Here is a 21,601-nt window from a genome sequence, read left to right as displayed (position 1 = left end):
ACACATGTTGTGCAATCCAAGTCGAGTACTCTCGGTTACCCTTTCTAACTTGTATAAATATCCAAGATCTATTTAGAATATAGTCAATGTAGGATGACTAAACATACGCATGCACGAATCCTTATATACTCCTAAATTAGATCTACAATTGGCTGTGTTATTATCTAGATTGGTGTAGATCCAATCTAGCTTTGAAGCATGGGATGGCTTGCACCCATTCGTAGGAATTAGCTTAGGCCGTTGCATATGGTGATAATTATTTTTGTTTGCACCATCTATGATACATGATGGACTGCATTGTCTATGATACATGATAGATCACCAAATCTCATTTTCACCTCTCGTCCTCCAATTAACAAAAGATTGTGCACGCAATCCAGGGAAACCTAGTCTGTTTCTCAGTTTGGTGATGCTGTAGATTATGTAAAATTTCTTGATGGTTATCTAATGCATGATCATAGTCAATTACCATCTCATCTTGTCTCAATTATCTAAAGCCAAGACTAGTAAGTACATATGTAAAAGGGTAATTTGACCTCGTCCTATTGCTTTGAGTTATTTGTTTAAAGTACGCCATCAAGAACATTGGATTTGTGAATAAACCTATAGACTTTTCATTGTCTATTGGGGTAAAACTTTTGCAAATAAATACCTAAGCTACATCCTTGTATCGAGAGGAAGAAATCAATATTTTTGAGTTGCATAGTCATGTGATGACTTAGAGGCCATACATCTTGCTACTTTATATTCATTTAGTAAAAAATGATTTAAATGCTGATAATACAATAGAGAAGCAAACTAATATATTTACTGCTATTTTTAGTAACACTGTGAGCAATTTAATGTATGTGTAAAATTAAGTGCTTGTATCAATTTCGAGCAAGATTTCATTAATGACATTACTCCATAAAAACGAACCTCTACTAAATCATTATCTACCAATATAACGATTATAACAGCTAGTATTTAACCCCACTTTTATGATTTAAAATTATGCAGCACCAAATAATAATTGAAGAATAATAATGCTACTATTCAAATTACTGTTTTCTTATAAATCATTTTTTGTTAAGTGGCACCACATCTTTAGAGAAAAAAAGTATAAAAAATTAAAATTTTAAAAATATCATTTTATTTAAAAAATATTGCATTTTTCACATAAAGACCCTTATTTCCATTATATAGCAATTGCTACATAGAGGATAGATTATAGGTGATAGAAACTCGTAATTAATCTTGGTCCCGTAGCTCAGTTGGTTAGAGCGTTGGTCTTATGAGCCGAAGGTCGCGGGTTCGAGCCCCGCCGGGACCATATTTTGTCAAATTTATTTTTTCTCATATATAAGAATACAAAGACCATTTTTTTTTGAAATTTTAAAGTTTAATTTTTCATTCCTCTTGCAATACTTTCATAACTTGTCTTTCTTCGTATATAAAAATACAAAAACGCTACAGTGTCCTTGTCTCAAAGGTCAATTTTGGTAGGACATAGAGATCATAGTTACGTCTTCCCATTTCAAATTTTAGAATTTAATTTTTCTTCCCTTCTGCAATAATCTCATAACTTATATTTTCTCATATATAAAAGTTTAAAAAATCTACAATGTTCAACCACTTCCCATCAAATTTGGAAGGACATAGAGATCATAGGTACATCTTCTCATGGAGCGCTATTATTTTAAAGCTAGTGATATTATACAAGTTTCAAATCAATTTACCTATTCAACTTGCTACATTTTTATGATCTATAATGATATCTACAACCTTTATAGTAATATTACTCTTTTTCTTCTAAAAAGCATTATTATTTGTATAAGGCTTCATTAATTAGACTATCAAATAAATTGTTTTAATTTTTTTAATTTTAAAAGTATTGAACCTTTTTGCACATTTCATATGAAAGACTGGGGGTGCAATCGAGCCAAGCTGAATTGAGTAGCTAGAGGCTCGAGCTCGACTCAATTCAAAGTACAGAGGCTTGAAACTCGACTCGAGATAGATCGAGCCTTAATATCCAAGCTCAAACTGAACTTCATAAAGAAAAACGTAGTACTTGAGATTGGTTTAGCTCGAGCTCGAATTCGAACCTCGATCATAATTTAAAAAAATGGTTAAAAAATATTATATTATATTATATCTTAAAATATTACCATAATATATACTATAAATAAAATATAATATTATTATATATCTATATACACACACACTTGACTAGGCTCACAAGTTTTCGAGTTGAGTATTCTGCTATTAGAGCTCAACTTGAAAAACTGTTCAAGCTAGTCGAGCTCGACTCGACTGACTCAAGCTCGATAACAGTAGCTCAAGTAGCTCACGAGCTGCTCCACTCATTTGCGCCTCTATGAAGCGCCTTCTTTTGCCACATGCTCGTTAGAACCTCCAACAACATGACCTCTTTCAACTCCTGCCTCCTTAGGTAGTATCATATCTGACAATAATGACATATGAATAATACATGTTTGTCTTTAATTAGCAACAAAAGATTGTAAGATAGCAAAATTTTGGTTGCAGTATTTATCATTAACATCATCCTTATTCCTTTGTTTTATTTATTTATTGTACGTGTGGGTGAGTTGTCCTAGGTAGGTGGAAGGCTCATTGAAAAGTTATATATAAGTGTTACGTAATTTACCTTTTCACTTTCATTAACAGACAGTCCGTATCTGATACCTTACAGGTTGTCCTTAAGGGGGTCACCAATCGAGTTGCACGTTATTTATGCAACTTCTTTTACGTAAAATCTATGCGTTACTTCTTGATTACCCTTTAGGGAACAGGAGATCCACAGCTGACTACACTCAAGCGTCATCAAGTGTACATCTTTCCTACAAGTGTCGTTAATAAGAGGAACATGCAATATTTTTGTTATGATCGTCAACACTTTGGCTGTATCCACTTGATCCAAACAAGCATGTATTTATTCCACATCAACGGATCAAATTATTGTGGCAGGATCGTTTTTGATCTTCTTATAATCCATTAATAAAAACAGGCCACGCGGACCCACGGGAGCGGCATCAAACGTTTAAAATCCTTTCCCTTAGTTGGTTCCCGGGTCGCTGTATCCGTTTGTTGGAGTCGGAACCCGGCAACAACCACCCGTCCCAACGATCATTGGAGGTGCGTTGGTTGTACTCGAATTGAGATCTTCTTCCCACCTTTTGATCCTTTTTGAGGAGAGAAAAAGGAGATAAAAGAGCGAAAAAATGAGAAGGCTAATAGAGAAGGCATCGGAGCTGGGCCATGGCAATAGATATCATATCGCCTCCACCCGCACCCTTCTTTTCTGACTGCTAATCTACATTGCTTCGTCCGGGTGGCTTCTATCTTCTTATACACCGACTTCTCCTCCTCTGAAAGCCCCACACCACCTTTAGCCTCTTTTCCTCCGTCTTTACAGGCCTTTACCTCGGGTGGTATCGCCGCTTTCCTTTCTTATTCTACAGTGGAGTCGATCCGCACGATGTTTTTGTAGATTTTCCTCGGAGCGTTCTTGACGGAGGTTAGTGAGGATCCATGATGTAGGAGTCATGGGTTTGTTTTTATGTGCTTCGACTGAGAGGCTGGATTAGTTCTCATGTTTTCATGGTCTTGGTGTTTGGTATAATCTTGCGATCGACAATTCTTGTCTATACATAGTTTGTATCATTTGGTTGGCTGTTTTGTGAACCGAGCCATGATATGTTTTCCATTTAGACTTCTCTCTTGATGGTTCCCTTATAGATTATAGACTTGTTAGACTTTTGATGAAATTTCTTTGGTGCTGGAAATGGGATCTTAGTTTGTTAGAGATTGGTAGTCCATGTGTTTTATAACTGGGTTGTACTGTGACCTTTTTTCTTGTGAAATTTATTATAATTGTTCTCTCTGAAGTTTTGGCAATTAAGTATCTACGTGATTGTCGTTATTCAGTAACTGTTTGATTTGGTTTAATAAAAGTGGTCGGTTTGATGCATCAACAGGCCTTAAATTCACGAATAATTAAAAGGAATGGGATCAACTGACGTACTTAGCACTTGGGAGGATACTTCATTTTAAAAAGAAACCAGGAATGATTATGGATGGATGTTTTAACATTCTTATGTCCCTTACCTATGAAACTTCTTCAATCATATGAGTTTTAAAACAGTTGCTAGGATCTGAGTTGTGTAGAAGAGTGTAATGATTGTTGTTTGACTCAAATCCTAGGCAGGCTTTGTGGATTTCAAGTTATAGCTATTTATCAAGAGTAGGGTATTCTGGATCTGAGTTCGTTTTTACAGGTGTGTGCACTGGATGATGTACTCTTGTGCATATGCACGCTATTCATCAAGACTCCAGTATTCTGGATTCTGAGAGTTTGTTTTACAGGTTGTCTGCACTGAGTTAAGGAGATGCCAACATTGTTTACTTACCAGTGTAACTAAGGTATCACATCTTTAGGTTGTATCCTTTTGTGAAATTTAAGTATTTATTCAGCCTGTATTCCCTTTTTGCTATCATAAAAAGGTTTTATGGAGTAAATAGCCTCATTGTTTTGAAGAATCAGACCTAGTACTTATTTTCATCCATGCCTGTTCAAATTTCTTGGAGTTAAATAAGCAATATGAAACAACACAATACCAGCTAATCTGTAGTTCCAACAAAATTTCACTAGGAGGTCACCATATTAGGAGCACGTTAGTTGTTAAATCTTCATGCCATGTATCCCGTACGTATACCTTAAGTTTATGTATCATTTTAGCTGGACATATCGATCCAGCATACTTTTGCCTCTTACCCTGTCTCCACATTCTACCACAATATGGTTCTATGGCATGTTTGCATGATGATGCGTTTATCATTTGTTATCAAGGTTACATTAACACAAGTTTTCTGCCAGGTTTCATGTTTGATGTCATAACCACTAAGCATACTGCAAAAAAAAAGGAGAATGGGTTCTGGGTATTGGTTCAAAACAATTATCGGCAGGAAGAAAACAAAGAAAGATCAGTCAAAGCAAGTGAAGGTAGCTGATTATCTTATTTGATTGATCATCTGCTTCTTATTTTGACTATGTTCTTACTTTATCTAGCTTTAACGAGTAGAGGTGCAGGCATATGGAGGAATGAATAGAGATTCTCAGAATATCCGAAAATTGGAATGTCTGGAAAAAAATGAAATGCTCTTAGCAATAGTGAAGTGCTAGATATCAACTTATACGGAAACATGAAAAACAGCATATAATAATTGACTTGAAAGTTGAATGTTTAATAATGTTTTGCTTTGGTAGAACTATAGTTGGTAATGCCTGGAAAATATGAAGTAAGCTTAGCAATAGCTAAGGGCTACATATAAACGTTGAGGGAAACTTGAAAAACAGCATATAATAGTTGATTCAAAAGTTGAACATCTAATTTATGGTTTGCTTTGGTAGATCTACAGTTGGTAATGCAAACTGGGGATCATAAGTTAAGCTTAAACTAATGAGAGAGTTGGATGTGACAAGGAGAGATGCAGTCGTGAATACTACAAGGAACAAACTCTATGGGTAGCATGACATAAGAATGTTATTTTTTACAACTAAGCTGCCGCTGTTGGCTGCAATTGCCAATCATTCTCCAAAAAGGACGAGGCTCAGTAAGAAGGAGAGGAAATAATCCCACTTAAACAAAAAATTGCTCAACTGTACTTATTCCTTTGTCTAGTCAAAATTCCATATACTAGTTATACAACATTGTTGTATAACTAGTATATTAAAGGATGATGGTCTTTAAATTGCTGCTGTTGGATGAACTGGTTGACATTGATGTTTTGGTTATGTAATGTTCACTTTCAATTTTTTTACTACAATCAGCAATTACGTCTTGCATGTCAACTTATTCATGTTTCACGTATATGCTGCCTCGGAACAGGGCAATTCTAGTGAACAATCAAATGGGTTCAAGTTGAGAAATCAATCTCACAGGAAGTCTCATAAATTATATAATGGTGCTTCCAGTGGGAAAACTGATTATGGTAGCGTGAGGATTGAGGACTCAGCAGCCATTCGGATTCAAACAGCTTTCCGAGGCTTCAGGGTATATATGAATACTTTTATCCAATATGTCTATCCATGTGTTTGTTTTTTTTAATGTTTTACCTTTAGATTATATACATAGTACAATGCCATTCAATTTGATATGATTCTTTGTTAAATTCACTGTGCAGCATAATTTTATCTTAATTGTACTTCTATTGTGTCCGTGCAATGAAATTTTGTCTGTAAGTTGTTTGATGAAAACATTTTAAATTGTATAACCAACTTCATTCCTATTTGTGCAGCAAGCAGTGCTGTAAATTATCAAAAAGAGGTAGGCAGGGGCAGGTTGCTTAGGTCTAGAGCTTTTGTTTTTTTGGTCTGTGGAAAAGGGATGAAGAAGTAAAAAGAGATTATTGATACCTCTCATCTCAGGGCTAAACAAATGTGTCAAGCCATGTTGACATGAAAATGAGTGCATTTGCATGAAAGAGACTGCTATTTGGCGTGTGCCATGCATAAGCTTTAATCACGATAGAGCATTTGATGGATGCCTGTGGTAGGCTCATCCATTAGAAAGGTTGATCATCGAGAAGCATCACCAATGGAGAAGCACTCCGCATAGTAAGATATCTGTAGGCAAGTAATTCCTGAAGGAATATTATAAAACCTATATGTCTGCTCGTATTTATATTAAATAAAAGTGGAGGGAGATATGTGGATGCATGGATGTGAGATGCCAGAATTTTATATTAAGGAAGCGTCATGACATCCAACCACTACTCATTGCCAGATCCAAAACCCTTTGCCATTATAAAATATCATAGATGTTACAGTATGCAACAACAAAATATCAGACTCTGCCATTCATCTAACAATCCATTGGCATTTTCCCTAGATTAAGTAATTTCATGATCATCTTGTGCTTTCATTAGTACCTCCATGGTACTATCATTTGTTTTCCTGTCCTTGTCCACCTCACTCCTAGACTACAATCACCTTATTTAGCTGGTGAATGTTGTAATCAACTCTTCACTACTGGCTTCCACATGTCCGCTGGAGATACTCTCATCTCCTTGAAAAGCAAGAAGCACATTAATGTGTTGCTTAAATGCCAGAGCCATGCATTCTGTGAAATCTCAAGCTGTTAACGTGTTACCTTGCTAATGACTCTGGCATAACACTTAGTACCCGATACTTTGATATATTATGATAGTTGAAGTGCTATGCTTGTAACAATATGGAGTTTTCCCTCAATATGAGAAAGCACAATATGATTGGTTGCTGCTACTGTTACCAATTCTTTCCCTTCATACGATATCCAGTCTATATAATAACTTCCAGAATTTCTTATCAAGATTCATATTATCCCCTCTTTTATTTTATCTGGCAATTTCTCTATTGGTGGATCTATTGCATTTTAGCATGGCGTCTTTCCAGCTCCTCAAAATGCAACTTTGGTTGGTCCGATCTTCAGAAACCTCATTATGACATGCATGTTGAGATCTTAAGCATTTGCAATGAATTATAATCTTCATTTTCCACAATTTTGCAAAGGCCAACTCTTAGTGAAGGGGCCATTACGGTATCTACTGCTCAGTAGCTTTATATTATAATGTCCGATGTCCTTTTCTTTCTCCTCCCCGGAGGCCCACCTCCAATTATGTATTTAGTATTTATAAACAATATTTTTCTCTTACTATGACTTTTGTTAATTGGCCATTATATATGCTACTAATCTATTTCATATATACATATACTGATTCTTGAAAAGATCATGAAATTGCATTCATCTGGCACAGCATGCAACTTCCTTGTTGATCTGCAGAAATATCTATGCAGGCTAGGAAAAAGCTTCGTTCGTTGAAAGGGATACAAAGACTACAAGTCCTTGCCCAAGGCCATTCTGTTAAGCAGCAGGCATCAACCACTTTGAGTTATCTCCAATCATGGGGCAAAATACAGGCACAAATTAGAGCTCGCCGTATTTGTATGGTAACTGAAGGCCGCATTAGGCAGAAGAAACAAGACAATCAATTAAAACTGGAGGCTAAGCTTCATGACTTAGAGGTAAGTGACGTCCATCATCTTATTTGCTTTTCCCTGTTCTATTAGAATTTGAGGTAAAATTGCAAAAAACTTGATCATAGCTTACTGCATATGCAGCTGATAATAGTGGCTCTGTGAACATAGTTGGGATATCAGTTGATGATTTTGGTTTTGGTGATGAATGCTGCAGCTTTTTTCATGGTTTACTGGTTTTAGATATTGTTATTTTGTCTGCTTTTCCTTCTGAGTTGTCTTTATCGATAGAAGATAATCTAATGCTGGTAAAGAGCTTTCATGTTAGATGACCGGCTGAGGGGTTATGTGCTGAAGATTTTTATTCTAGCTGCTTGCTCATTGAGTTAGTCTCACGTGTCAATAATCTTAACAGTACTCCTTTCGGATGATGCGAGTCACCACTTCTAGTCTTCGATGTATAGAGCTAGACATATAGAACCGAGCACTAATGATAGCACCAGAACATTTTGGACCTTTCATCTCTTGCACTATGTTACAAAATTTTATCAATTTGTGCTGTTTGGGCACATATCCATATGGTTAAGTCAGAAGCCAACAAATTAAACTACCTTCCTGTCGTGTCCCAAATTCAGGACATAATATGGCTATGTTATCGAGGGGTACAGCCCACGATAACACAAAACTAAATATTTTATTTAACTTCTAAATTCATCTTAAATAAAATATAAATGTCCAATTTCATCATCCATTAAATGAAACTAAGAGCGTCAAAATCCAAACATAAATACCAAACCTATAATCTTCAATATACTAAGCTACATATTCATAATCACTAAAGAATTAATGTTCTGCTACAAATCGCCAAGCTTGCTAGCACGATTTTCATGCCGAACCATCCTTCGTTCTTACTGACCCTATTTGTCTAGGGACAGAAAAATAAAAATAAAGATATGTGAGTGACACAACTCAGTAAGTAAATCTTACACTACTTTACCGGATCAAGCATAAATTTTTTCATGTTGATGCATCATTTTAAAAAAAATAATAGATATTACAAAATAAAACATTTCATAGTACGGTATATTAAAACAAGTCATAAAACCAATCATGCATGCATAAATCATCCATATTTCATAAACATGGTTTCAAGTTCATTTTGCAAATAAATTTATAAATCATCCTTCAAACCATTGTTCACAAATATTCGTGCTATTGTCACTTATACCTATGACAGAGCTCGTGCTCGCAATCGACATATATTCATGTTTCGTATACCGATTTTATACCTACTCGCAAGGTCTATGTTCGTATGCATGCTAGCTTCGGGCGTCGATCTTTCTAATTTTAGGGATCATATATAACTATGTGAGAGCCTTTGAAATATTCATATCTTTTTCTTAAAACATACACATAAATAGATGAAAAATACTAAATAGCATGATCAAATTTATCTTTCATAACAAAACTATTTCATTAAAATATTTATGAAACTATTTTTTATAATAAAGCATAATTTTTATGATATATATATTGATCCATAATTTTAAGAAAAGCATGATATCTTCACAAGCAAGTTTGATGCAAAGAAAACATGATAATTTAAAAAATAATAAGAAGCGTAAGATCTACTTACCTCTTTTGACTTAGACTGTCATACTTCGCTAGAAGACTCCATTAGACCTATTTAAAATATTTAAAGCAAAATTAATTTCTATTCAATGACTTGAATGGAATTAAAAATAATAAGGAACGGGGACAATTAACCGAATGATAATGTTCGATGATTTTGGGTGGACCAGGCCTAGACGACCTAAACAATGACTCATGAGACATGAACTCGATCACGGTCAAAGTCATTCAATAGGGTTTATCATTCATGGATTTTAGAAACACTCTACAAAGTTGGGATGGTCGTTTCGATAAGATGCCTGAGCATTCGAGCAATTAAGGGCCTCTTTGTAGGGTCAACTCAAGTCTGTAGAACAGGTGGACGACCCCATCCTAGGATTCATATATCTATTTAGAAAGAGAAACATGGAGATGAGAGAGAAAGAAGAAAGAGAAAATAAGAGAGAGAAAGAGAGGGATGGGCTCTCTCTCCCCTCTCTCCTTCTTGCTCTTCTTCTTTATTTCTTTCTTTCTTGGTAAACAAGGGAGGATGGGAATGGACGGTGGCTAGCCATGATGATCTGGTGAGGCGGTAGCAGGTAGAGGTGGCGGCAGTGAAGAGTAGCCTGTGGTGGCGGCGGGCCGGCCGAATTCAACACAAAAACAAGGCCGAGAAGAGTGATTCTTGGCTCGGTTGTATTCGGATCCAACCCGCTCACCGATGGCTGGGAGTCTGGCTCCAACCAAGGACCAACATGAGGGAGCGGTCGAGGGCTTCGGCGATGAACGTCGGCAATGGAGATGGCTGGAAAAGGGAGTAACAAACCAGAAATAGGGGAAGTAGAGTTCGGCTGACAATCGGCAAATTTCTTCACCTACAACAGTGGTTTGAGGCCTTGAAAGGAAGAGAGGATAAAGGGGAAGAATGCTAGGGCATTACCTTAGCTCAGACGACGTCGTGGACTCTGATTTTTGGCGAGCACAATAACAGAATGTCATGATTTTGAAGCGAGAAAAGAGAAAGAAAGAGGAGAAAAAGGCGGTGGTGGTCGATCATGGTGGCTCGCCGGCCACCGAAGAAGGAAGAGGAAGGAGGAAGAAGATGGGGAAGTGAGCGGTGATGGGCCGTTCACTTCGGACCCGAGGAGTTTGTGCCAGCGGCACCTCAATGGCAGCCGAGTAGTTCGGGCAAGGATCACGATTCTCTTTTTTTTCCTGATGGGAGCTTGGGCTCAAGTCAGGCCGGTCAAGTAGACCGGGCCATCACACTTTGTGTTATTTAGAGCCGTGGAACTGACCTTTCATTTCCTAACAGGTGGAATGGTGCGGAGGCTCTGAAACGATGGAGGAAATAATTGCCCGGATTCAACAAAGAGAAGAAGCAGCAATCAAGCGTGAACGAACTTTGGCATATGCATTTTCGCATCAGGTCTGGGGTTTAGAAGAACTTGCTCCGTATCTTAAGCATGTAACTAATGCGGCCTTGCCATGGGACTCATGCAATGTTCTTTTTTGCCTGTAGTGGAGGGCCAACCCTGGCTTGAACCAGGGGCCGTTTGTTTATGAATGTGGGAAAGGTAATTGGGGGTGGAGCTGGATGGATCGGTGGATTGCTGCTCGTCCATGGGAAACCAGACTGCCCACTCGTTCTGTGATCCCCAAGAAAGAACAGACCAAGGCAACAAGCAAAGTTGGCAACGATACAGATCCGTCAGCCCAGAAAGTATCAGAGTCAGTTAAACCTGCAGCTGCTGACGGGAAAGGCTCTACAAAGAGATCATCTCAGTCAAATGGCGATAACTTAGTTAACCGAGAGCAACATGCCAAGGCAGCAGCAACTCATCAGAAAACCAAGAACGCAAAGATGAAGCAGGAGCAGCAGCGTCCTTCACAAACCAGTGAAATTACTGGCTGAGTCTGGCTGGAGATTATGTGCCAAAATCAAATTAATTCATTGTTTGCACTAGTGAGATCCATGATGGTATATATTTATAAAGAAATGGCGTGAAGTATCTCAAAAAAAAAAATTGAAGGAAATGATGGTATGAAGTGATAATTTTCTGTCGTTTTTTTGTCTTTTTTCTTTTCTTTACCATTCATTATGCAGAATAAAATTGGCCATTAATTCTCCGTTGAAGTTGTGAAAATTATTAAATGCATATATGCTTGTGCTTTCATGTGAAGAAATGTTGTAGGTTGGCTGTCAGTGGGCCGTTTGTTCCTGCTGTCTTCTTTCAATAAGCTTGTCATGACCGCCTGGCTGATGGGGACTCGACATGCCCTTTGTTGGCCTTGGCTGTAAAACCCTAAAATCCAGTGTCCATATAATCCTTAACGGGTCATCGGTTTTTTTTTCCTGTGTTTTTTGTCGCATGTGGCAAAGTAGGGGATTCGTCGGCATGCGGAATATTAACTAACAGCATTCTTATGTTTATGCCATGCTTCTTGCTCATGCCACAGGACCTAAAAGGTCGTTCACAAACCTTAGATCATATGTTGTGGTAAAATATTTGCAAAAAAAAAAAAATTCATCATATTCTGTACATCTTCAGAATTACATATATTTATATACAAACTTTATATAAAAAATAATATAAAATAATATAAAATAATACTCGCTGATATAAGTTGTTATGTGATTCCTAAAATCACTCTAATAAGATTACGCTAACAAAGAAAAATAATACTAACCGATACAGAATTATACTAACAAATATATATATATATATATATATATATATATATATATATATATATATATATATATATATATATATATATATATATATACAGATTGTTACATGATTTTTAAAATTATACTAATATGTTAAAATTTATTAAAACACAAACAATATCGAATTTAATTGGTTCAAAAGCTTAAGCTGTGGAAGAGCTCCAAAACTTTCTTTAGAATTCGTTGACCTCTATGTAACCTTTATATACCTACCTAAGGATGCTTTCCTGTTTTCAATCATTTGGAGGTGCAGTTATGCCGTCCATGAGCTGGAGCCATCTCATCCTCGGTGTCGACTGCTGCCAAAGTAGCCAAAGCCAACCCTCATGCGTCGTGGCAAATCCCTTTCTTGGGTTTTTATAGCTACTGGAAATTCATCGAGTAATTCTTTTTTTTTTTTGTTATTTCTCAGATAGTTTTATGCTTCAAAGAAATTTACTAGAAAAGATGCTGACAAATATGATAATGCAAATTATTTTGAACCTACATAGAAATTATAAAATCATCATTACGATACTAATGATAAATCTTAGTTTTGGCTAGGTTGAAGTGAAAGCTTATTACAACGGTGAGGCAGTAGGGTATTGCCTACTTAGCTCGGTCCAGTGCCTATTCCTAGTTCATAGAAGGGGAGTTCATCTCGCATTAGAAAATGCAAATTGGACTCCAGGTGGCATGGAATGATCTCCAATATCGATGAATTCTATTGCTTTGTTTAGTTGGTCATTAGTTTTAATGACTCTAAAATTTTATTTCTAGTTTTATTCTACTTAGTTATTCCTTCTATAATAGTTATCAATTTTTTAATGGGCGTACTTTTTAAATTTGAGTAGAAATCAAATATCCCACCTATATCTATTTAAAGAAACCTTTAGTATCTCCTTTAATGTGGTGTAAGAAGAGAGAAGGAGAGACTGAGAGTCATCATTCTTGGTAGGGGTGAGATCTCGCCCTTTGCATGGCCCAATTTTTTCTCATAAAATATTTTTACATCTCTCCTAATTATTTTTCTTCCAATATTTCTTTTCTGTTTTTTGTTTGGTGTTTGTTCTAGATCTTTGGCCGGCACAATCAATCTACTTTACGTAGCGTGACATTCTACAGGACATACTTCCATTAATCTGCTTTATGAGGTGATTGCTCAAAGGCCTTAGCACATTTTGACCTGGTTTTTACGAGTCATCAAGGATAAAATGGGCAATAGAACACTTCATGAGTCACTTATATATGATGATTCCAGATCATCCACATTGCACATTTTTTATACTACACGCTCGAACCGCTACTATACCGCCCATCTCGAAAACAAAAACGAAAGGCTCTCGCATTTTCCACCGCAACATTCTCTATTTCCAAGATGAGAATGAGCCTTCTTTCTCCGGAGTTGGCAATATGGTAGTGATCCAAACATGCACTACAAAAGTTCGATGCTCATGCATGATGCACAAAAACAGAGTTTGGCTCTCATCTGGGACATACAAAGGGGTATGCGCGGCAGTGCCCTTGGCTGAACCCTAGATGGGATGGAGAATGGGAACCATGCCATACTACCAAAAACACAACCGGTTGGCCTTGCCAGAACCAAGGCTCGAAATTTAATGGAGAGTGAATTCCTGAAACAAAATATTATTAAATGCCTGTACTCGACGATTCTCCCTGCGTCACCTGTATAGGTGACGTTCGTGAACGAGGACTTGCATAGGTTTGTGCCAGTTTAGCGGTGCATATAACCTGAGGTTAGATCATGAGTGGCTTTTAAAGGGCCCTGTCCCGTTTCAAAGCGGTTGCTTTCCCTTTATTTTTCACGCAGACAAGAAGGACAGCCCAAAGTGCTGCTTTTTTTTTTTTTACTTCCAGATCGCCTTTAGGCCACTTCACATCATATTGCCCCCTCCAATATAAAACTGAATAATTTAATGCCAGAGATATACTCACTGTAAAAACTAGCAATGATAGAGGCTACTGTTAAGTTGGTCGTTTACTTTTCATGCTCGATATAATTGAGAAGCATTATTGTCGGAAGATGCACCTGGGTTTGAGCTTCTTCTACGGAATCAACAGGAAACAAAGGCAAAAGGATTTTCTCCAAAGGCCTGATGCTGATTCCAGCCAAAGAGAAGTCCCCGATAAGGTTCCCCCGCCAAAAGCAGAGTTCCAAAGAGCAAAGGTGGTACAGACTAGAGAGCCATAGTGGAAGCCAATCAAATTAATAATAATAATAATAATAATATAATGAAATCAAGGCATCTATCATATGGGAAAACAAACTCAAAATGATAAAGGAGATCTTCTGAAAGCAATGTTTGAACAGTGAGAAGGAAAGGGCCGTAAGTAATCTGGTTATGTTTCTGGCTTCTTTTTTCAAGTCCTTTCGCTGCTTGAACTGGAAGTTTGGCTTGTGAGCAATAAAATAAAAGTGGCTGGGCAACGAAAGCAGCAACCACTGTGGAGGGAAAGAGACCTATCCTCAGCATCTTCAAATGGGATGGGGATGTGCAATCATGAAAGTGTATATTAAATCCATCTTTTTTGCTCGTTTGAGGAAGTTGAAGCATCAGCAGTGCCATGGCTTCTCTTTTTAACACAATAATAAACATAATATAACCAAGGAAGTGCGAAAAGGACCATTCATTTCCAATCAAAGTGAAAGCAGCATATGGCTTCCATGTCAAAAGCTTAGCAGTTTTTGCTCCACTCAATTGCTCAGTCATCTGTGGAACACCTCCTTTTATTCTTCTCCACAACTCAAAACAGAACCACTCTCTGGAGCTATTTCCAGGTGACCATAATCCAGAGACCTCTCCCTTTTGATGACAGCCAAAAGGGTAAAACATCACAACACAGCAGCAGTAGCAATAACAACAACAGCAGCAGCATGAAGCAAATTCAACAAAGTACTACGACTACAACAGAACCAAGACTAACCATGGCAAACAAAGAAAGAGCTACTAGAGCCCATTTGAAGAAAACCAAGAGAAAGAGAGAAGAGAGGAACCGACCAACCAGAGAATCAAGTGAAATGACCTCATGCATAGCATCAGAAGTGTTGCTTCCTTCACATCACCTACCTCGACAAAAGCCAAGCAATCCTACGGAGGAAAAAGGTGACAGGTGACAGCTTTTTCAGGGTAAATGCTGATGACCTGAGCAAAGGGAGAAGTTTAAATAGAGAATGAGTGGGAATTACCAGGGCAGGTGGATATTGGTTGTTGTCAGTTCTCATCTTCCGCTTCATCAATGGTGAGAAGCAGAGGAAGCAGACGGCGGCTTGTCGGAGATGCCGTCATGCTCCTCTTCACCCTGTATCCGTGCCGGAATGCGAAACCCCGAGAAGCCAGCACCGGATGCGAATCCAATAGACGAAATCGAGGGATGGATCGCAGGGTGCATCTGCTGGTCGGTTGCCGAAGCAATGGGATCCGCCCAAGCACGAATGGCGGGCGAGTTACTGGACTGAAGGGGTCCCCTCTGAGTAAAAAACTGGCTTTGGCCGAGCACCGGGTGCAGCGGCACAGCCTGCGGCGGCGGCACATGGAACACGTATCCCCCGCCGCTGCCTCCCGCCTCCGCCACATTCCACGGAAACATCCTGTGGCTCTGCTCGGACCAGCCGGCGGAGGCCGTGTCGAAGGCCAAATGGGCGGAGCCGGAGAAAATGGCCTGCTGGGCGGAAGGAGCGGGGTTCTGGTGGTGATGTTGGCTTCGGGGATGGTGGCGCTGGTGGTGGTGGCTGGTGCTGGGGTTGTGAAAGATTGGGTCTCGGAAGGATTGGAGGGAGAGGCGGAGGTCCTGGCTGCTAGTGCGCGACAAGAGGTCCGGCGGGTAATTCTGAAAGCCGATCGGAGGGCTCGAAGGGGGCGCGGTTGCGGTTGCGGCGGCGGCGGCGGCGGCACCCATTGGAAAGAAGGATTTGATGGTGTCGGCGATAGCATCGGAATCGAGCGACGGCGGGAGAAAACTAGCACTGCCGCTGCCACCTCCACTGCCACCGCCGAAGCTGAAGGCGGCAGAAGCAACCGGTTGCGCAACTGGAATCGTTTTCTTGCTAGAATCTCCGACGGGCTGGTTGGCAGCGACGGCAGCCTGGGTTTCCTGAGGATTGGAGGCGGGAGGAGGGTTGGAGGCGGAGGCGGCGGAGGTGGAGCTCGGGTGCCAGGCGGGAAGCTCGGCAAGCTCGTCGATGGCGGCCTTGGCGTTCTTGATGAGCCAGTCGACGGCCTTGCTAGGGCGGTCGTAGCCGAGGCGGTCCTGGACGTCGTAGAACTGGATGGCGGTGTGGGCGGAGAGGCGGACGCGGCGGTCTCGGGTGCCCTTGGCAGTGCACACTTTGCTGTGGCGGTCCTTGCGCCCGGTGGAGCGCACAATGTGGCCCCCCTGGACCTCCACGATCTCACCGGCGCCCCTCAGCCCTGCACCGAATCTCGGCCGCTGGTGCTGCTGCTCGTGGCCGTGGTGGAGGGAAAGGTGGCCGTGGCCGTGGCCGTGGCCGTGGGCCTCGGCCATCCGGTCGGAGAGAAGGGCATAGTCGGAGGAGGAAGCCGTGGCAGGCGAGGAGGAGGAGGAGGAAGGGGAAGGGAAACAGGAGCGACCCCCGGGTGGTGGGTGTGGGTGGTGCTGGAGGGGATGAAGCTGGAAGCCTTGGAGTTGCTGTTCTTCTTCTTGGGGTTGCTCTCTTCTTTCTTCTCTTTCGCTTTCTCTTGGGTTCGGAATTGGATGGTACGGAGTCCTCCGAGGATCCAGATCCTTGGCCGCCCTCTTCTGTCTTCCGTCCAGCTTTGTCGTTGCCGCTAGTTGGATTCCTTTCTCTCTGTTCCCTCTTGCCGCTTCTCTTTCCTCTCCTGCTGCTGTTTTGGAAGTAGTATGTGGTGGTGCTCCTCTTGCCTCCGCTTCCAAAAGGCTTGGCCATCCAACTCCCAGAATTCCATCACCAGCTCCACCACCTCGGCTGGGTCTGACAACGAACACAAGCCACAAAGTCTTTACAAGAAAGAAAAAAAAAATCAAAAATTCAAAGAGAAGGAATGGAACGAGCTATAGGTAAAGGCAAGGAAAGAACCTACTCGCTCGTACGTACCACTGCTTACCCCTCAAGGCCTCAACCCTCCTCCTCCTGCAAAGCCACCAATAGCCCAATCAGAGAACCGGACCCGCTTCTTTCTCTTGGAACCAAAAACCCCAAAACAAGTTGGCAATCTCCCCCATCACATTATAGCAAGCACAGGGGGGAGCATAGGCTTGGGAAGAGAGAGAAGAAGGACCAGGGCAAGGAGACATAATAAAAAGAGAAAAAGGGTTTGGGTTTTAGTGGTGGGGGTGGGAGGAAGGAGGAGAGAGAAAGGGGGGACAAGTTGGGCCGGGCCCTATAGAAAATAGGAGCCGGATGAGGGTACCATGGTAGATGGTGTGCCGCGGACAGACATGCCTCAGGGATTATTTAGATCGTGGTGATCTCAGCGGCCCGCTCCGTCCCCCGGAAATAAAACCTCAGCCCCAGCAGCAGCCCTCCCGGCTCGGTGTCCTGTTGGGAGATAGGAAAAGCAAACAGGCAAGCAAAAAAAAAACCCCACAAGTTGCAAACAACGCTCTACCTCCCTCGTCCCTTCTTCTCCTGCCCGTTTGTCAAGCTATTTCTCTCTCTTTCTTTAGAGTCCGGACAGCGACTCCCACAGCTTTTGGTTTTCTTGGCTCCTTTATTGCTTTGCTAAAAGCAACATCCCCTTTTCCACCCACGGTGTTGCCAAATTACCCCTTCGTCCTTGATAACTTACACCCCACGCTACGTGCATCACGTGGCTCTGCACGCCGCAATCACTGTCGCTCGTTTCTGTAGGATCTATCATCAAGATAATCCACAGCGCCCGCCTTGCAGCATATAATTTCTTCTAATCCATCTGGTTTTCCCTCCGCCCGCTCATCTCCATGAGCCACTCAGCCACTGTAACTCAATCTAACTTCAACACGACATCCCTTCTGCTGCCTCACATCCAGCCAGACAGAGACGTTCCTGGAATAAGCGGCTACTTCACCTCCCACATCACGCATTCACATTTCAATAATTATTTAATCCCCCCGATACCATGTTTTTTATTACCATGAGCAGCTGTAGTTGTCGCTGTTACATTTGTCCCAATGAAGTTAATCCAGGCGATAAGTTGGAGCATGTTGGTAAAGAGCTAGAACGGAGGAGGCTGTTTCTAGTGTGGTACCTCCGGCGAGGCGGATCAGTTATTGCCACGACAGTGACCGGACGCCTTCATACGGATCGATGATGGCCCCTACTGGAATTCCCAGTATGCCCCCATTCCATTTCTCCACCCCAAATCTTTCTGTATTTTTGTTCCTGAAATCTAGCAAATATCTAAGATTCCCCCAATCTACCTTGTACAAAAGTGGCAAGTAGAGAATGGCTTCGTGTCATCCCACGCGTCACTTTGATTTGATTGCGCTCGATGCGATGGCCCGATGGTTACAAACTCAGCACGCACCACCTCAGCAAGCGGAATCCAAGCATCATATCTATACCGCTTCTGTGAAAGCCGGAATCCCGGCGCTCGTGACGGCATCCCACCCCACCGCAGCGGGAACTTCCCGCGCCCATGCAAATTGGCCGCAGGAAAAGAGCACCAGAGCCGGGTTTCCTTGCATTTGTTTATTATTCTCGGTTTCTTTTTTTTTTTCCTTTGTATATAGGATGGAGGACGGGGGGGTGGTTGGGTGGAGGAATTGGTGGGGACTGCGACATGGGAAAGGGGAGGAGCATTTTTGTGCGTGAATGGGATGCGTGGCGTCGCTTTCCATCCCTTGCCGCCCCGGAACCCCATCCATCTCCGTCTGTCATAAGTTTCTCTCCTTACTCCTCTTTCTCTCTCTATTGCTCAATTGTCAGCGGGCAGCAACGGCATCAGAAGCGGCAGCACCAGCTGCAGCCAGCAGGAGCAGAAAAGAGCAGAAGGAGCGGCCGCTCTCATTCTCTCTCTTCAGTTTATGCTGGGTCGCAGGCAGTCTTTTATAGCTTGCTTGCTCTTTTGGATTTTTTTTATTTATAAAAAAATTAAATTTTTAAAATAAAAAATCAATCATATTCTCTATTTATTAGTTGTTTCAAATATTTTTTAAAAAAATTAGTCTCGCATCAAAAGCAAGTGGATACGGTTTTACCTGTCTATCATGCGCCGCAAATAATGTTAAAAAGATTTAAATTTTGAATAATTATAGCTCTACAACTAAGGGGATCAATAAGTGAAAAGGATGGTTATTGCTGGCAAGAAAAGTGGTTATAACTTATTAGGAAGGATGGTTATGGCTCATAACAAATGAATTATGGCTCATTCTTTAATTTTCACCTATAAATATAATGGATTCTTGCTCTGATGCCATTATAAATAAGGTCAAGGTATCCAAAAGAAAGGAGCTCTCATAGTTAGAAGCACTCATAACTTAAAGCTCTCATGGTGTGAAACTCTCAAGCCCCCATCTATTATTCTGCTCTTCTTTTTTGGTAGATCAGCATGATCAAGCACGAGGTCGAGGTGAGGAGCCTGAGGCCGAGCTTTCAAAGCTGGCTAGAAAGCCAACCAAAACCAAAAGACTAATCTGAGAAGGCTGAGATAAGAAGGCCGAGGTGAGATTGTCGAGGTAAGAATGCTGATCTGAGAAGGCCGAGATGAGAAGGCTAGCCTAAAAAGGCCAAGGTGACAAGGCCGAGCGAAAAAGACCAAGATGAAGGCCGACCAAAAGAAAGCAATATTCTGCACTAATTTTTTCTCTTATCTTTTCTATTTTCTACTGTTTTTTCAAAGTCTTTCTGATTTAAGCATCGGAGGATTCGGTTAGAGCCAATCTAACGAGCCTTTCTTTTTTCTTTTTGTATGCATATGAGTATCTCTCCGCGGATTTACTAGCACCCCTTAGATTCTATAGTCGGGCAGGATTTTGGCATCAACACAAAACTTCTTGCATCAATGGAAATCCTTTCTCAAGAAATCCAAGTTGTGCTTTGAGGAAAGTAGGATGATGACCACACGTGTGTGCGCTCAGCTCAACCAATTGTGTTGTGTTATATGGGTGCATCAATATGTATGCATACCCCATACATGTTGGTTTCCAATAGGTTACAATATTTCTGAAATATCTTCCGAGAGATTCTTTCACTCTGAGATGCTTTCCTTTTTCTTTCTGGGCATCTACAAGAGTCATTTGAATCAAGCCATTCAGCGACCGTGTTCATTAGAGAAGAATCGAGCTAGATAAGATAATTGTACTCTGAGGACGAGAGCACTACAAACTCGTATGTACGAAGCGGATCGCGTTCTTAGAACAGTATTGATCACATATCTCAGTCCAAGCAAACTTTCAACCAATTGATTTTCAAGATTTTATAGATATAATTTTTTATTTTAATTTATTATTTCAAAACATAAATAGTACTTTTTTGATTTTTTTTATTCTAATAATTTTTTTAATAATTATTTTAAAATTATATAACAATAGCGGTATAGTAATTTTTAGATATTATTATTCCAACACCCTTTTTACGCTAGGTCTAGTTTACATCATGCCTATGCAAACGCTCCGAGTCCAAGCCTATGATTATCTCTCCGTATCTATGTCGCACCGGCATGATTAGGGGTCACATGGGCGCCGAGTACGCGTGGCAATGAGTGGTAGGATGAGCTGTCCAACTATATTTGCAAGAGGAGAGAGAAAAGGTAGGCTGTTTCGTGCGTGCAACCACCGGCCTTTTGTATGTTGGGGGCACGTTAGGCGGTGCAACACCTACGACCAACACCGCCGGCCAAAACGATTGAAAGAGAGAGAAAAAGCCAGCACAGAACTTGTAACATAACGCGAAGAATTTACGTAGAAAGGGAAGGCCAGTCGCTTTAAATCATTAAAGGCAAGGGAAGTAAGTCCATGCCCTGCCTCTTTCGTTTCTAAGGCGGGTACAGGTAAGGCCGGAAGGGCTTGGCGCGAGTCAAATCGAAGACTCGAGCTGGTGACGAGGGAAAATAATGGAGACATTTCTCGGTCGCCCCACCACTGCGGAGTCGTCCCTCCACGGCGTCAAGCGTCAATGACCGGATTTTGATCTTGATGGGAGGGGAGGGCTGGCTTCCACGCCTAAAGTACCCTTCGCCATCTCACCACCACCAGGATCCGTCAATACGTGGGGACGGGACATTCGAATGGAAATAAATGAATGAGGCGAACATTCCTGATGGTTGTCTTCAATGAGGTTG

General features: G+C 40.9%; 2 protein-coding genes and 1 non-coding gene across 9 annotated transcripts; 2 read left to right on the top strand and 1 right to left on the bottom strand.

Moving 5' to 3' along the window:
* Window positions 1-1,238: 1,238 nt before the first annotated feature.
* On the top strand, window positions 1,239-1,312 carry TRNAI-UAU. The gene has a single exon. It is a non-coding gene; the product is annotated as a tRNA-Ile (tRNA).
* Window positions 1,313-3,322: 2,010 nt separating this feature from the next.
* Window positions 3,323-11,765, top strand: LOC103703015 (protein IQ-DOMAIN 1). 4 transcript variants are annotated; one of them, XM_008785704.4, is made up of 7 exons: window positions 3,323-3,520; window positions 4,369-4,425; window positions 4,880-5,005; window positions 5,892-6,056; window positions 7,838-8,065; window positions 10,944-11,057; window positions 11,151-11,765. In XM_008785704.4, exons 3-7 carry the CDS (start codon window positions 4,931-4,933, stop codon window positions 11,541-11,543), a joined length of 975 nt encoding a protein of 324 aa, XP_008783926.2. In that variant the 5' UTR covers window positions 3,323-3,520; window positions 4,369-4,425; window positions 4,880-4,930; the 3' UTR covers window positions 11,544-11,765. The 4 variants fall into 4 exon arrangements, with proteins under 4 accessions (XP_008783926.2, XP_038985102.1, XP_008783927.2 ...); XM_039129174.1 differs by having other exon boundaries at window positions 4,281-4,425; XM_039129175.1 differs by lacking the exon at window positions 3,323-3,520 and adding an exon at window positions 4,195-4,280.
* Window positions 11,766-14,975: 3,210 nt separating this feature from the next.
* LOC103703014 (transcription factor PCF5-like) lies at window positions 14,976-17,967 on the bottom strand. Of its 4 annotated transcripts, none has more exons than XM_008785702.4 (4): window positions 17,753-17,967; window positions 17,423-17,472; window positions 15,550-17,313; window positions 14,976-15,451 (listed from the first exon to the last, which is right to left on the bottom strand). In XM_008785702.4, the coding sequence occupies exon 3, from the start codon at window positions 16,863-16,865 to the stop codon at window positions 15,597-15,599; it is 1,269 nt and encodes a 422-aa protein (XP_008783924.2). In that variant the 5' UTR covers window positions 16,866-17,313; window positions 17,423-17,472; window positions 17,753-17,967; the 3' UTR covers window positions 14,976-15,451; window positions 15,550-15,596. The 4 variants fall into 4 exon arrangements, with proteins under 4 accessions (XP_008783924.2, XP_008783925.2, XP_038985101.1 ...); XM_008785703.4 differs by having other exon boundaries at window positions 17,437-17,472; window positions 17,753-17,960; XM_039129173.1 differs by having other exon boundaries at window positions 17,437-17,960.
* Window positions 17,968-21,601: the final 3,634 nt, after the last annotated feature.

Source organism: Phoenix dactylifera, chromosome 8 (assembly GCF_009389715.1).
Source record: "Phoenix dactylifera cultivar Barhee BC4 chromosome 8, palm_55x_up_171113_PBpolish2nd_filt_p, whole genome shotgun sequence".
Classification (NCBI taxonomy): Eukaryota; Viridiplantae; Streptophyta; class Magnoliopsida; order Arecales; family Arecaceae; genus Phoenix; species Phoenix dactylifera.
The sequence above is the reverse complement of the archived record's forward strand: the minus strand, read 5'-3'. Positions and strand labels throughout refer to the sequence as shown.